The sequence below is a fragment of the Aythya ferina genome (genome assembly GCF_964211825.1).
Source record: "Aythya ferina genome assembly, chromosome: 8".
Lineage (NCBI taxonomy): Eukaryota > Metazoa > Chordata > Aves > Anseriformes > Anatidae > Aythya > Aythya ferina.
The window spans coordinates 31,445,407-31,462,347 of record NC_140304.1 but is presented as its reverse complement, the minus strand read 5'-3'; the positions used below and the strand labels follow the sequence as shown (position 1 = coordinate 31,462,347).

Sequence of the window (16,941 nt, the reverse complement as noted above, 5' to 3'; positions counted from 1 at the left end):
AAGTATCTGTCAAGTTCACTATTTTACAGTAAACATAAATTTGCTGCTATTACATGACTTTTTAATGCACATGTGCACATACGATATGCTCTAGGAAACATCCAACAGCACTCACATGCACATCTGACTACCTGCACAGCTACAGAGCAGTTCCCCTTTCCCCGGGGAAAGCTCCACTCTGAGGCACTTTTGTTTTTGCTGAACATTAAAACTGGTTTGATAGGGGTCTAAGAAGGTCAGGTTACTCGCTGAAGGTTGTACAAATGAGTCTGTGCTTCAACTGGAAGGAAAAGACGGTTCTTTGTTCCAGCCCCCAAGCAGAGCCTGCCACTGCTACTAAAATTCATCATGTTCCAAATAAAGATGCAAGTGGAAGAGTACAGGACTGGTACCTTCATTTCTTAAAGATGGAAATTGGATCTCTTTGATCTGTCCTGAAATTTATCCACCAGTAATTTTCCAAATGTATACATGCATTAAAACGCAAAGAGCCTACACGTTAAAAGATACATCACCTCAGTGTTAAATTGGAAGTTTATTTTCCCCGCATTTCCAAATGCGATCTCGTATGGGGAAAGAAAACACATAAAACAACAAAAAATCCTAAAACAACTGTTACAGGAGGCTGCAGCTGTCCCATATTTACACACGGCAATTGATACCATTTCCACATTTACAAACAATATTAGTGTTTTCACCTCAAATGAAAACAGTTTTAAAAGAGACACTTCTAGTGTGAAAACCAGTCAATGTGAGATACTACACAAGGGCCCCACCTCTGCATTTGTTTTTTTGTTTCCAAAGGGAAGGACCCACAGAAAGCAGATGGAAAGGCTTTCCAAGACAACAGAAAACTATCAAATACACAGCGCATACGATACATTTCCATTTATGTTCTATTCCACTTATTTTCCTTGGTGTTGTATGTTAGAAAAGTGGCCACAATAAATTCAGACAGAACTAACTGCTGAGCTGACTGTGGCTGTGAAGCTAACCACAGCTTTTGTCTGTGCCCCAGGACAGCTGTAGGTGGGCAGGGGGGGCTGACTTACCTGTTGAACTTCACTTTCTCCATTCGATATTTTCTCTGTGTACACAAAGGAGTTGAATATCCTCTGCAAAAAAAAAAAAAAAAACAGAAAGGATGCATTAGAGACATTTTGTCCTAAAAGTCACATTAACGCAGTTTCAAAAGGTGCACGTGAGGAAATCTGTGTCAGAGATGGACCACTTCACCTGGAAGTCTCTAATGCCAGGTCTACCTACGGGGAATCAAATTCACCTGTACCTGCTTCTGGGTCTGCATGAAGCATCTGTTCTCATGTTTGAAGGCAAAAAATATAATAGGTTGTGGTTCCAAAACATGTTAGTTTACTAATAAAGTGAGGATATTTAGGATTATACACTAGAAAAAAGAAAAAACACCCATTGCTTTGTGTCCTTTCCTTGGTGTGACACTGGTAAAATTGCTAAGGCTCGTGTTTTCAGCAAGATAGCAAGACAGAATCAGATCACACAATTATTGGCACTAACTGCAGATACTAAAGAAGTCTAAATTTTTTCCAAACACAGCATAACCATCAGTTAGCAACTCCAAGAGTTCTCCTGAAGCAGGTTTGGCTGATTTCCTCCTAGGAAGGACCCCCGCGGCCACAGCTGGCAGAGGCAGCCTGGAAAACCCTTCAGTTTGCTCTGCTGCGCTTCCCATCATCACTTTCCCTTATCCCTCTCCCTCCTGAGGGCTCCAGGAATTTCAGAAATTTGAACTCTTAATTCTAAAGCAGCATTTGGAAGGGCAGCAATAAATCTCCTCGGTTTACAAGTCTCAGAGAGCCAAGGAGGAGGGGGGGGAAAAAAATCTGCTCTTAAAAGCTGCCTGTACATTGAGACTTCCTCTTCTTCCAGACCTTTGTTTAAAGTTCTGCTTGGGTACTTTAACTACAAACATGTTTTTTTTTTTTTTTTTCCTTCCCCCTTCATGAGATGAAAAGATAATTTAAACATCAGAAGAAAATACATTAAAGCATGTCATTTTGATGCAAAATGTTTCAAATGAATTGAATTTTTCTCTCCACGCAGCATTTAGTCTGCAGACATCAAAAGGAGCGAGAAGGAAGCAGTCTGTCAGCTACCAGAGCGGGCCCTCCTGGCCTCAGCACGGAGCTGACCCCTTCCTCTGCGCCTTTCGAGCACAGCTGTGCTACTAAAAGTCCAACACGATGACAGAGACCATCATACGTAGTTATACAGAGTCACAACATGAGCAGGAATTTTATTTGTGCTAAGCTTTCAATCTATTTTAGCTGCAGTTGTAGCTAAACAAGTTCTTGAAGAGGTGTTTGGACCGGGCGCTTAGATACGTGGTCTAAAATTTTGGGTAGACCTGCGTGGTGCCCAGAGTTGGACTCGATGATCCTTATGGGTCCCTTCCAACTTGGGATATTTTATTATTCTATAATTCCTCAAAGCTTTGTGTCTTCTACTCACTGAAGAGCTCAGCACGTGCAGGGGGGTGGGCAGGAGCCCTCACAGACCAACCCCACACACCAACACCTCAACACGGACAAGGAGCACGAGCCACACAGGTGCTAACCATGGCCACAGCCCTCTGCTCAGGGCCAAAATAGGCTGAACGTGAAGAGAAGTCACTCTTTAGTGCCTGTACTTCATCCCTCCCAGCCCGGCCGTGCAGCGGGGCCTGCCGAGCAGATGGCCGCCGCCTGAGCTGCTCCACCAGGCCCCGCTCCACAGGGCACAGGCCCTGGCGGCCATCACCCAGCCCTGTCACACCCAGCCTGCTGCACGATCCCAAATTGCCTGAAGGATCCCTCCCAAGTTGCCCCCCTTTTTGTCAGCACCACTTATCCAAAGCGTATCACCATCCGGAGTACTCGGGTTCTTGCTGAGCGCCGCTCACCTGTGTGAAAAATATTCGCTTTCCCTGCACTTCTCAAGTTTCCTCAAACCCCACATCTAAAAGACACCGGCTCCTGGTGGCAGAGGGCAGATCCTGTGGACAGGGCTCACCCCCCACACCTCTCCTCCGCCGCCATCTCCTTCCCTCAGGAAAAATGCCTTCACATTTTTAATTCCTCCCTCTCCGAGGTCTGGCCGTGGCACTAATTAAACTTGTCAGCCCACTCTGATTCTGCCACAGCAATTTTAAAGATTTGGGCACAGTTGTTTCATGGTCATGCCGTGTCCCCATGTGCCAGAACACACCTGGCATGGGCAAACGCTGCATGTCAGCCCCTTGAGTGGCTTGGTTTCATCAAGCAGATTTCCATAAACTCTTTTCACTTAAAATAAATAAATATATACAGACAGACAGACAAAGCAGCTTTTGTTTTCTGATCCAAACTCTGAATTAAATTTCAGGATGGTTTAAAATCCAGCGTTGTTACCACTCTTCCTTTATGCTGCCAGAGATTACCCAGAAGGGCAAGCAACCTTCACCTCATTTCCACCACAAAGCATCGGTTTTCAGACACAACCTTAAGAAGCAAACAAAACTGAAAACGCCTTCAGAACCGACATAAGTCTGAAATCATCTGCATTTTCCATACTTTGTTCTGCAGGAAAGCTTCAGCAGTGACACGTAATTCTAGATTTGGCCAGGCTACAGTACTGGGAACGAGGGAAAGCATAGTTTGTGTTTTTCCTTTTCCAAGTCACTCCAAGCACCTGCGATGCTCAGCGGGAGCCCACGTTCACCGGGGTGGCTGCACCCACCAGGGCACTCATGCCCAGTGACACAAGCAGAAGCCGAGGGAAAATAAATACATAAAACCAAAAATAAATCAATTGTGGTATTTGCAGGGACTGCTGCAGGATTTCTGGTGACCTGAGACATCTCCAGACAAGAAGCACCGAGATGTGCAGAGCTGCCCACAGGAGCCCGCTGAGGGTGAACACAGCTGGGATGGAGTCATGAGAAGACTGGGTTTTGTCTTACAAACACACATTTCAACACATTAGAGACCCCTGCTTTCCTAAGATCGTTAATTACCTGTCTGGTTCAAATTACTTGCAACTTCCTAGAAAATACTCCTCTGTGGCAACCAGCTTTAATGACTTTCATGTAACTGAGTGCTTCTTGGTGCCACCAGCTGCCTCGCTTTCAGCTTTGAGGACACGTGCTGGATGAGGGAGATAAATCACGGTGTGACCAGAGGCTCCAAGGGCAGGGGTCCATGGGGGACCCCTTGGGATGGGGAAGATTTGGGATGCCGCCGTCGTGATGCCTTCCACAGGTGCGGTCTGACAGTGATGAACGAGCGCAGCGCCGCAGCCAGCCTCTGCTGCTAGACAGGGGTCAGGCTTCCTACCGAGCCTCTGAGATAAGGGGCTTGGGTTCAGCTTGGCGACGTACCAAAATGAGGCTTTGGGCAGTCACAATCCGTAGTTTTAAACACGGGAGGTGACTAAACTGAGATTAGTGTAGAAAGCAGAGTAGTAACCGACGTGTTCCCTCGGTGCCTTGAGGTGAGAACAAACGCAGCAGCAATGCGCTGCAGCCAGAAAGCACTTCAAAAGCACTCAACTTGACAAAAAAAGCACAAACACTGCATCAAGACTAACAACACAGAAGCTACAACCCCCAAAACCAAGCCTCTGAGATCCCCCACCAAACACAAGCAGCAGCTGCTCATGAGAGCCGCCAACCAGCTGCACGTCGCTGTTGGCCAGGCGAGATGTGAACCCATCTCCCCGCCACCAAAACCAGAGTTTTTACAGACCAAGAGCATCGGGAAAAACAAATACAAGATCAGCAAAACGTTAATTGAGCTGTAAATACATTGAGGCTGCTTTAACATCTATACTGCATGGCATGTTAAAGAAAAAAAAGGGTTGAGCAGATTTTGGACGTGGACTGCTGTTACCTTGTATTTGGATCATGGCAGGATGAAAAAATGACTGTATTAAGAGAGGATACAGAACAGCAGTAGCAAAATGTACACGTGTCAAATATAAGCAGTATTAACTCAGCGGGGCTGCCGTGCTTCTTAACCTCAAGTAGCAACTAACCAGGGTCTGTTTCTTATTTTAAAGGTTAACGTTTTAAAGTGAGCAAACAAATATATAACAAATCCTTTTTATGATGGAACTCGCCGAGCTAGGCTGTTATGAGGGAGACCTGTGGCTTCTTCTGGAGTTTGTTTTTGCAGCGTCTGAAGCCGTATCACGTTATGTTTTGTTACCATTTTCTAAAACTGAGAAACATTAAATAGTGGGTTCCCATGAGATTGAGGATACGCTTCATGTTTTCCTCCAAGAAATTTATATATATATTTATATACGGAACTAAATTGGAGGAAGTCACAGCGAAAGGCAAACTGCAATGAGAGCAGTGCCCCCAGCAGCTCTGCTACACCCCCGATCAGTGCAGCTCAGCACCCCAAAGGCTGCCCTCACATTACACTGCCTACACCCTGCTCTTTCAGGGAGTTTCAGAAAAGAACAAGTTTTCAGGAAGGATTTAACTAATCGATACTTTTTCTGTCATGCTATTTGTCAAACAGTGCCAGGCATCCTCATCAGACAGCAAGACAAAGAGATGAGAGCAGAGCTGAGCTGGGTCGGTGCTCTCATGGGAGGGAGCCTCTCCTCGAGAGCAAGGCACCATGAGAAGTGCAGCATCTTCAATTAATAACAGCATTAACAAGAGAATCACTGCAAGGTCTTCAGTGCTGGGAAGTACCCCGATCCCAAACCAGCCTTGAATTCATACAGAAAACCACCAAAACCGACCTGCAGTAAGGTGCGGGTCTTGATTTTGACTCGCAAAGAGCCCAACCTGAACAAGCACTTTTAAAAATCACCAGTAACTCTGGTGAAGTGCTTCTTCTATAAATCAGTGGGAGTTCTGCAAGTTTTTATCCCTTTCTTTAACAGCGAAGCATACAGGACAACCTCCACCTGTTGTTCCTCTTGCCCATCTTGCATGTCCTGGCGTTTGGCTTCAAACACAGTGTAGGGTTTGAAGCCTTGAGGCACTGCCTGGCGCCCACCAGTTTTCTTGCTTTGAGGAAATAAATGGCAAAAAGAGGAGCAGAACACAACAGCTCTGTGGATAGAGCCCACAGTGCAACAGGTGCTGCGGGCACCGCTGAGATCCCCCCGTGTCCTTCTTAACCTGCCGCTATTCACAGCCTCAGCTTGTTCTCCCAAATGTCTGCGTGAGCTTTCGGACATCTCTGGGCAATCTGTAGGGTAAATGATTGCAAAATTACAGCAAGACACAGCTGGCTGCACCTAAGGAGATATCTGGGGCTCAGCGTGTGACAACAGCACTGGGACACCACGTGGAAATCCCATTCCTGTTCCCATCTCTCTCAGTGCAAGAATATTGTTTGCTCCTACGCCAGCACCTGCATGTTGCTTGGAGAGGCTCCGCATGTTGCCAGCAGGCAAAAATCAGTCCACGCTCACTGGTCTTCCTTGCTAGAGCATCGTTGAGCCACACCACCATTTAAAAAGATCCCTTTGGCAGCTTCATTAAATGGTTTTGCTATTTTACATCTAAACTTTACGCAAGGTTACTTGGAATGGGGAGGAATTTGTGGAAGAAATTCAGTCATGAGAAAATGCTCAGCCTATCTAGCACAGCTTTCCCGTAAGCAAACGGAGCGCAGACCCTGCTGGTACTCAAAACGTGAGCGTGTGTGCATTTGCAGATGGATCTTAATCCTGAGGGGAGCAAGTGTCACAGAGCCAGCGTTTAAAATTCACCTAGCACCATTAGCCTGTGGCAGATAAAAGCCTTTCGGAGCATTTCGAGCGCTGCGTTCAGATCTGGGGGTGCTGAGTAGGCAGGGCACTGCTTGGAAAGAGGCAGAGTTTAGCACAGCTCTTGTAAACGTGGTTCCCTGCGAAACTTCTGGCATTTACAATGGGGGAAAACTATGGAAAACTGAGCATCTGCCAAAAATGCAATCAGGCACCAGCAGATTTTTCCCTCTTCTTTTTCAAGGGAATGGAGAAGAGGGGGGGAAAAAAAAAAAAAAAGAGAGTGAGAGGGGAAAATACCCTAAGAAAATTAGTTCCACATGTTAAAAAGATTATTCATTTAGCCAATGTAACTTGACTAAAGTTATACTCATGACAATGTCAATGGCAGTATTTCAGAAAAAGGAAAGTTATGCTACCCAACCTTAAAATATAAAGCAGATGGGCTTCTCAATGAAATTGGACTTTTTTTTTTTCTCCCCACACTTATCCCTCCTTCTAGGCTTCAGGATGCGAAACTTACAATATTTGTACGGATTTCTTCATGTTTCCAGTGTATTTAAAACAGATTAACTGTCTATAACCAAATGGAGTTGAAATTATCAGAGCAACACAAATGCAGTGAAGTGTTGAATCCGAGTTTCAAGTTTTGCAGCCCGAGAGCTGGAACAGACCCATAAAAACGGCACCTCTGCAATTCTCTGTCCCTGAACGGGACACTGCCTCGCAGCCTTCTCGGGAAGGGATTTAAGCACTGACAATGAGGATAACTACTTTTAAGGTAAAAATAACAAAAAATGGTACTCCTACAGAACTCCAGACCTTCTCATGAATGGGCATTTTCCAACTCACCGCCTTTTTTCAGTCCTAAGTGGACAGAAAAGTCGCCTTGGTCTCTTTATTCTTCTTTAGGCAGTATTTGGCTGGATGTTGTGCTCATTGCCCGAATAATGCTGGGTTACCCCGAGGCTCCTATATCAGGATTTTAAAATCCAGCCCCCGTTTGTCATTCTTTCCTCCTGACCCAGCCAGCAGCAGCCCCATTGCAGAGCTCTCCCTCACCCCGTGCCACCCGCCCTTTGGGGAACAAAGGTGAGCACTTGCTGGGAACAAAATTAAACCGAAACTTCATTCAGTGGGGAGAACCCTGGGTTCATTTCCTGGTTTGGTTTGAAGTTCATGTCAGGAATGACTGAAAATGATGCAACATTTAAGCAGCAGACCGATACAGGTATCTAGATGTAATCCTATAGCCAGAGGAGTTTAACACCATTTTAGTATCCTTACAGTGCCAGTCCGATGCGTGGTGAATTCAGGGTACAGCAAGCATGCAGAACGTGGATCGATTTACGTAACGCTCCGGTGTGTAATTTTACAGCAAAGACAAAAGAAAAAGAAAAAAAAAAAAGAGGGAGGGTGGGATGGGAAACTGAGACCACATGATTTTTTTCCTGATGCGTTTAACACGATCGAGGCAGAAGCTGGCTTTGCTTGGACAAACGCTGCAGCACAGAAACACTGAGGCTAGAGCAACGCATTAAAGAGATCTACTCGAACCAGGAAAAAAAGTCCCAAACCGACCAGCTTAAACCCAGGAACGTATAAATCATTCCACTGAACTTCTGTGCATAAAATGGATGGGCTGATGCTAACGCAATTACAGGCTGCTTTCTTTCAGCGTCCGAGAGCATCATTTTTCAGGATCTCTCAGCAAGAGCCATCAGCGTTCAGCGCAGCTGCCCCGATAGCTGCCTGCCCCTGCCCCTGCTGCTGCAGCACTTCCGAACAGGAACCCTCCAACACTGCCTGCATTCACAACGAGATGGGTTTAAAACTTTAAACACACTCTGTAGCCAAATCAGCTGTCTCCAAGCAAGACACGACGCTTTTTCCAAAAGAACCACCATTTATCAGTAACCACCTGAAGCAGACTGTCCGTACACCAGCGCTTTCCTGTCCGAGTCGGTGTCCATAACTGTAGCACAAGAGCACCCTCCGATTACAATGTTAATTCATGAGCAGAAGTTATAAAATCACCTATTTCCGTATCTCATTTGTGCTGTTTTGCTTTGCTATAATCCACCCATTTCCTTCTTTGAGAGGCAGGGAGCAGGAGGAATTCCTCGTGCTCCTGTAGCCTTACACTCTTTCATTTCCCAAATGCTTTTAAAAGCAGGTAAAACATTAACTCCAGGAGCTAAGCACTTTGCATTACCTTCATTATCTCAACTGCTCTCTCTAACCTCTTAGTAGAGCAGTTTTCAGGTAACTGAGATGCTTCCAGCTGACCCCAGCTCCAAGGCCAGCCCCATCCTGGTGCTCCCTGACTCCCGGCCGTGTCCGTGGGCACAGCAGCCCCGGCCGTCAGACCCCGGGGAGCAGGACAAGCCTCAAGAAGCACCCTGGAAACACAAAGCTGATGCCCACGAGGTCTGTCACCTCCAGCTGCTGCAGCTCGACTCCTCTCCTGGCTTCCGCGTGGCTGCCTGCTCTCGTAGGAGGATTTGGAGACCTTTCATTCTACCGTTACCTTCTGCGATAACCCTGCTGAGACCAGAGCGAGATGATTATGGGGCAGGAGCATCTTTCACGTGAGGTGAGGCTGGGAGGGCTGGGACTCCAGGGGGACCTTACCCGTGTGGACAAATCCCCAAAGGAGGGAACCGGGCTCTCCTCTTTGGCACCCAGGGACAGGACAAGAGACAAGGGGCACAAATTAAAACGATTCTCCAAGGACACAGCCACGACCCCCACACCAAAATGCTGATCAATCACCACATTTTTACAAAAGCAGAAACAAGTTGGTTTAAGTTTCTCTCCGGCTTTGGCACTTGAAATCCCCTGTTCCTCTCTGAGCATTAAGTAAAGTGAAATGTTGTTTCCTTAAGTGCTACGGAAAATAGAATTACTCATCAAGCAGCACTGCGAAGATCCCATTTCTCTTCTCATTTTCCAACCAGGAGTGGAACGAGCTCAGGGAACGAGCTCACTAACAGCTCACTGATCTGACGATCTCTCTCCATCATGTTCCACGAGCCAGAAGACCATCAGACGTTATCAACACGATTGTACAGACCTAGAGACCCTGAGGTTAAAACCTGGCAGGAGCTCAGCGGAGGCGGGCTGGTTCAGTGGTCCTGCTCGTGTTTAACTCATCTCAGGGCACAGGAGGAGGCAGCGCAAGCTGCAGCAAACAAAATGCAGTCTTAGGGAGAGAGCCGAGCCATTAGATGTTATCTGCTCCCAGAGAAATTAAAAATTGAGACCAAGGAGAGGCTCATGAATTGAATTCCTACGGCACTTCAAAGCAATTTGTGCATGAATGCAAGCATTTATTCTTCTAATTAAAAAAGAAAAAAGCAAGTAAAAAAAGCAAGACATCATTTACATGAAAGGGGGGGGGGGGTTGAAAAAAAAAGAAACACAACAAAAACTCCAGTGTTAATCAAGAGCAGAGCAGCTTCCAACCCAGAAACAGGAGAGAAAGCTCCAGATTTAATGAGGGAAAGCGCCACAGAAGAGCAGGACTTGCCTCAGAGTCTTTTGTAGCACGGCCTCGCTGCGGCCAAAACCCACGGCGAGGCAGCCCAGGAGAATTGCCACAGCCCAGCCTCTGGGAGCAACAACCATCCGATGCTTTGCAGAGCGCAGCCCTTTATCTTGGACCCTCATTGTTTTATAAACCCAGCGGGCTGCAGGCCAGGGGTGGGACGGCAGAGGCCGGGAGGGGAGGCGGCACGCAGGGGGAAGCCTCTCGCCGACGGCGCTGCCTGACCCGCGCCCCGGCCAGCCCTAGGACAGCTTGGCACCGACGGAAGGAGCCGGCTCACATTTTGCTTTCTCGTGCCGTTATTTGGTTCTTACAAAGAAAGTCTGCTTAATCCAGGAGAGGTGGCTCTTTGGCGTCCCCTTTTGCACCTCTGCACTAGGTCTCCTCACTGCAGAGGCACAATACCTCGTGTCCGTGTCCTCGTGTGACGAGCACTGGGAAGTTCAAGCTCACTTAACATTCAGGTCAATGCCATGGAGGCACAATTTTTTTAGTTAAACAGACTCCACAGCTGGACATTTAAGCATTTAAGCACAAATTTCTGTAGGTATTGTATCAGTCTCCACAACCACCTGACAGATTCTGTTGCGGTCAGGGAGTCCCCAGCTAACTTTTTTCTACATTGTGAAGCCCTGGTTGGGTTCTGCCTTACCACAACAGCAACTTTAACATAAAAAACATGCTTCAAGAAAAGAACACCACGTAGCACCAAGGCTTATGGAAAAAAAGTCTGAAAACAAGCCGGATTCTCCAATCCACTGTTCTAATTATGGATATTGTCAAACCAGTACTTATAACTTTAAATAAAAATACTAAATACACACCATGAAAACAACTGTGGCACTTTGAGTGATGCTATCTGGAATACTTCATAACTGAAAATAATCACTCCGTTATTCTAAAATCAAGGTATTTTTGCTGAGATTATTACAAATACACTCATCTTTCTAACACTCAGTATTACGCTGAATGTCAATTTAAAAATCAGCGTATGCACTCTTCTGATGAGCTGCTGATTAGCAATACTGAGACGGAAAGCCCCTGAATTATTCCCGTGTTTGAAAGTGGATGCTCCAAACCAGCAGTTGAAACTTGCAGGATTTGCGGAGATTTGGGGCAGGAGGGAAGTGTTTCACCCCTCTGAAGACCTCCGATGGCAGCACAGGGTTTGCCCGTTTCCAGCCATGCCCCTTTTCAGGTGGTCGGTGGAGTGGCTTCTTGCAACTACTTCAACATTTCAGATCCTCAGCGTCGTGAGGGCACAATCCTGCAGTGCAAATTGACTACGCTGAGCAGAAATTATTTAGGTATTAACGGTAAATCAAATATATTTCAGCATGATTCCTTTCTACTTACTGAAAGAGATAAATGTTTAGAAGATAAAAACTATTTCTTCTAGTTTACAGGTGCACATTCCTGAATTCCTCCTCTAACTTAAAGGGAGGACAATCTCCAGCGTCTGTTCTCTCTGTTCGCCTTCAGCCCTTTTAAAAGAGCACTCTGATTTACTTTGAAAGCTCGACTTCATTGTGAAAATGCTAAGAAAAGGAGCGAGAACACAAATTGTTTGTTTGTTTGTTTGTTTAATGCTTCAGCTGAATGGCCTTCTGTGGATTTCCGAAAAGCAACACGTCCAGCAGGATACAGTCAGCCCATGGTGGACCAGCACAAGCACCAGCACATCAGTTCAGCAGGACAAGAGGCTGCAGAAGGCACTGTGCTGGCAGTTCCTGCATCCCCTTCCATCACTAGATTTGACTGACATCAAGTTTAAGTCTTGCAACCCAAAAAACCACATAGCAACCATGCAAGGTAATCACTACAAACCTACGAGCACAGTCCTGGGATCCTGCACAGCCACGCAGCCTCGCAGTTTATGGCCAACCTCACACAACACCGTGAGGGAGAAGGAATGGAGCACACAACTTGGGAGCAGATTTCCACAGTAAAAAGGAAGTTAAACTGGAAGGAACCAAATTTCGAAAGAAAACAAACCAACACAATCTTGGAAATGCATTACAGTACTGTTAATTCCTTTTATACCCTGATGTCATTGCCAGCTGGGTTGTACCTATTAGAAAGATCAAAAAGGACTCATGCATGCACACACTGTTAAAATTAAAACAACGACAAAGGCAATTACTATTTTCATTCCTTCTGTAAACATTATTACAAGCTGCTTTTCTGCAAAACACAACCCATAAAGTGAGCTCCACTGCTCCTGTCAAATGAACACAATTAAAACAATTTCTGTTTCAAAAGAGAATTACGCGACCTTTTTGTAAGTCTCAATTCATGTTTAACTTTGTCTAAATAAAGTATTTTTGAACCTCTGGAGAGAAGGCTGCTCATTTGCTCCGAATAAATCTCTGCTGTGATTTCCTTCAGAAGAAACCACTTACATGAACACTCTTACTTAAGCAGCCCTCATGCTGATCGCACAGACAGCGTCATCTTCATTAAGAATAATCAAGAATCCCTAGGCAGACATTTGCTCTTGGAATTATAAAATCTCAGTGGTTCAGAGTGTTCAAGGTTTCCTAACATTCATTCATATTTAATTTCTCGAGGATGCACGTGAAAACCCCTCGGACTGGAAAATATCTTAAATTGAAGTGTTTGGTATCAGCTTCTTGCTCAAAATAGCCTTCTAGTTTCAGTAAATCCGCCAAGCTTTCATTTGGTAAGAGAGAATTTTCCCCAAATTCAGAAATATGAGTAATCAATGAAAAATCTATGCTTGCGTTAGAAAGAACAGTGTTTTAGTAAGCCCTGTAATTCCCAAACTTTGACAGCACGAGGTGGTAATACCAGTCTTTAGGGATCCTGGAGGAGCTGTGTTAACAGGAATCAACATCCTGCTGCGGTGGGAGCCCGGCTGGTTGTGGCTTTCAGAGCCACGCTGAAGCAGTGGCTGCCCACCTGGTTATTTGTCACTGCCGGACGTTTTCCATTACGCAGAGATAACTGGGGTCTGCAGGAGGCTCTGAGAGCTGCGTTACCTCCAGTGCTACCAGCGAGCACGAGGAAAAGCCAGAGCTTGCCTTGCATCTCCCCGAGCGAGGTAACAGTGCTCTGGCAAACCTGCAATCGAATTACGCGTTTAAGGTAGCACGGAGACAGCCTCCAGCTCAGCAACCTAAATAAATTCCTTTTCTTTTGCTTTTCCGTGCAATTATCTACGTATCGCCCATATGTCTGAACGCACAGCAATGACTCCGTAATCCACTTCTGTGTCGGGATTAGCGAGTTCAGACACCAAGGAGAAATAAAGGCATTAACGGCGCTTTGAATGCAGACACGACTGAAGCAGATTAATGCTTCTCCGAGAAGGAATATTCCCGATGTCAAACACGGTTACTACTGCCCTGGGAGCTGTATCTGACAGCCAGAAAGTGAGAGAAAATATAACTTATCGGACAGGAAATTTTTCATTGCGTTGATACTGATACATTACCTTAATAAATTAATGAAGAGATTTTAACTTTAAGGAATTTATAAATGGCTCATACTCACAATTTAACTTCACCTCCCTGTTTCAACACGCAATCTCTGTTTTAATTTCCAAAAGCCTTCCATGACACAGCTCAAACAAGTGTTTTCACCACGTTTTTGTTACACCTGTCAGCTCCACATGTCCCTAACTTGCTCCAACACCACTGCAACCCAGGCTTCTGTCTCGCCTCCCTGTCTGACTTTAATTCTTCTACGCCTTTTCAGTCTTAAATAAAGCAAGGATACAAACACGAGGCTGAGGTTGCAAGAGCAAAGGTATCAGGGAATATAAAAACTCAAAATATTCAAAAAGATGTGATTGATCTCCTAATTTAGAGGTAACAACACAGAACATTGAAGTAATGGCAGGTATTCCAGGGACAGAACTAAGGATTCCAAAAAATAAATCATTTAATATTGAGATTTTTTATAAGAAAAAAAATCTTCTGAAAGCTCTGAAAAATCACCTTTCCGTGCAAGGTAAGGTCCTTTCTCTGCAGCGCCTGACAAAACATTAAAGCAGTGTTTCAACAACATGTTTTTCCTAATTCAACCTGGGACTTCAAAGCAGATGAATAAGAAGTGGCAGTAACGGAGCGCCTGCATCTTCCCATGGCAGATTCACAGCCTTTCACACTTGGTTTTTCGGATTAAAATTATGATATGGCGATCGTAACAGTATCACCGAGTATGAAGCCAACTCCATCGATTCATACTCGTGCCTTCAGCACATCTGGGGCTCCCCGACATCTGCCAGCATCTGTCAGAGCCGCACGCCTCCGCTGGCAGCGCCGCCAGCTGCTTCCGCGCTCCGCTTCTCCCCGCACAAAGTCCAATTTCCACCAGGAGCATTATCTAAGAAAAACATCAATTATCCGGACAGAAAACGTACCGCAGCATGCGTTTAATTCCACGTGTTCAGAATTAGGAGGTGGTGACCTTCACATCGAACCGTTAGGAAGCGGGACGCTAACCAAAGCCGTCCTAAGCAGGCAGCGTACGGCCCAGAAAGATCCGAGCGCATCAGCCGAGGAACAAAAATCACCGCAGCTAAAAACAATTTACAAAGGTTTCCTACTCGATCAACAGGGTAACCACTAGTTACTTGTGTTAATTCAGTATTTTTTTGTTTACTTGCATCCAATTTCCTCCTATTGAGAACCCCGAGCTATTCCTCACAGAGCAGCAAGGTGAGAAGCTGCCGCCTTGCTGCGAGCTGCTCCTCTTTTCAGCCACGGCAGCGAGGACACGGGGGCTTTCTTTGAAGCAGGAAAATCAGAGCAGACCCCTTGCAATCCTTTTCAAAGTCTAGAACGCGTCTGCATGACAAAATTTAACACTCACGAGGACTTCCGATGTATTTATTTCATTAAGCCGACAGTGCTGAGGACGAAGCAGGGAGCAGTCTCCAGATGGTGTCGGGTTTGGTTTCGTTGGCCAGCTCCGCAGCGGTCGGGGAGCTTTACTTGCTGATCCTAGAGCACTACAGCCCATCAAAATGCCACCAAGGCTAAGGACTGCGTTTCTAAAACAATTCTGAAAACCCTCACGCAAGCTTTGGGCACAAAGAATATCTCCGAGGTCCACCTTCCCACTCCCTGCGCTCTTTCTGGTTGAAAGCAAGCTGCAAGATGCACTCCCAACATTTACCTACTGCACACTCAGTCCACAGGATTGGGCCAGAGCTAGGTCACGGCTCACACACATGGGAATCGGGTCCTCAGCATCAGCTGCCCTGCCCTCCTCACCTGCCCCTACCACAAACCCAGACAGATCCACCCAGCAAGAGGCCTGGAGGAAGCACCACTGATGTGCTGTGATGGACGGGGCTCGCACTTCAAGCAGGATTAAGAAGTCTTTTCTCTCGCTGTGAAGTCTGAACTCAGTCTTGAAACCTGTGATGATAAGCCTTCATCAAGTGCCATTTCCTTCTGATGTAACAGAACAAAGTTCTGCCTTTAAAACCTTTCACAGGATCCTTTAAATTATTTCCTCGGTGCTCTGCAGATCTTTGTCACAAACCCACTCGCCATCTATTTTCCCTGATCACAGCTCAGGCAGAAGCATTTTGCAAGTTCTGAACGCCTCTACCCGACCCAAGCCGTGCCAAAATTTCTTGTTAAGATCTCTGTATGTCCACAGTGTTTTAAGCAGGGTGCCCTGAGATGCACAGAAGCTGTTCAACACCGAGTGTGTTTTCCAACATACGTACCTACTGTGCGTCCACCACCAGCCCAACTAAACGTGCTGCTGGAAGCCTCAGGGGTCCTTGTATACGTCTCCTGCCGTGCTACACGCTAACAAGCAGCCCTTGGATTGAAGCAGCGTGAGCACAAACAGCCCAAAGCAACGTGTGGTCTGTTTGGTCGCTGTGCACGGGAACAAGCCTCCGAAGGACGGATTCTTTCAGACTGGCGTTTACCAATCGCGTGGTTATTGCTGACCTGAAGGCAGGCGTGAGCAGCAAGGTGCTGGATGAAACGTCCTCCCTTCGAGCTGCTGCAGCAGGGCACGGCTCCCCAGCCTGTCAGAGGTTCAAAAGCTGGCACACAGCCTGCTGCAAGAAAGAGGTCTGCTAGAAACGGCAGTTATCGGTGTGTGGAAGCGGTGCAGCTGATGAAACAAAGTCAATCAGGGAGCTCTGAAGTCCAAAGCTCGTTTCCTCATTGCTTTGCACTTTCCTGGAAGCCTACAAGATGTTTACAATGCAAACAAAGCCCATTTGCAAGCCCCTGGAGGCACCTGCACCTCTGCAAGGTTGTAAAGCAGTACCAGTGAAAACGAGACCTGGGTTCCCATCTCTTCTTTTACCTTCCCTGTAGCTAAACCGCACTTTGCTCAGCCTCCAATTTGCTTTACAGCCTCCTGAATAGCAAGACAAACAGGTCAATAAATGCTGTTCTTCCTGTCCCACACATAAATGTGTGAAAAAGGCGCAAAGAAAAGGTTCCTTATCCCCTGCCTGACAAATGCTTTCAAGAAAAAGCACAGGAGAATAAATGCATTTTAACTGAGCTCCAGTTAAGAAATACTCGCTTTTCTTAACACTGAATTTCAAAATTATCATAAAATCGCTGCTCCTGGAACACATTGCTGGCATTTTTAGTTTGCAGGTCGGTTTTCATTTAATTGCAAGTGCAACAGGCTTGTAACAAGAATGGGATGGG

General features: G+C 46.1%; 1 protein-coding gene across 3 annotated transcripts in view; it reads right to left on the bottom strand.

The window, feature by feature from the left end:
- CACHD1 (cache domain containing 1) overlaps positions 1–16,941 on the bottom strand; it is a gene marked incomplete at its 5' end in the record, with an annotated part of 94,330 nt that overhangs the window by 61,409 nt on the left and 15,980 nt on the right. For all 3 annotated transcript variants that reach the window (XM_084527665.1, XM_084527666.1, XM_084527668.1), the window contains one exon: positions 1,053–1,115. In XM_084527665.1, coding sequence (XP_084383791.1) covers positions 1,053–1,115 — 63 coding nt within the window. The remainder of the gene's footprint in view (positions 1–1,052; positions 1,116–16,941) is intronic.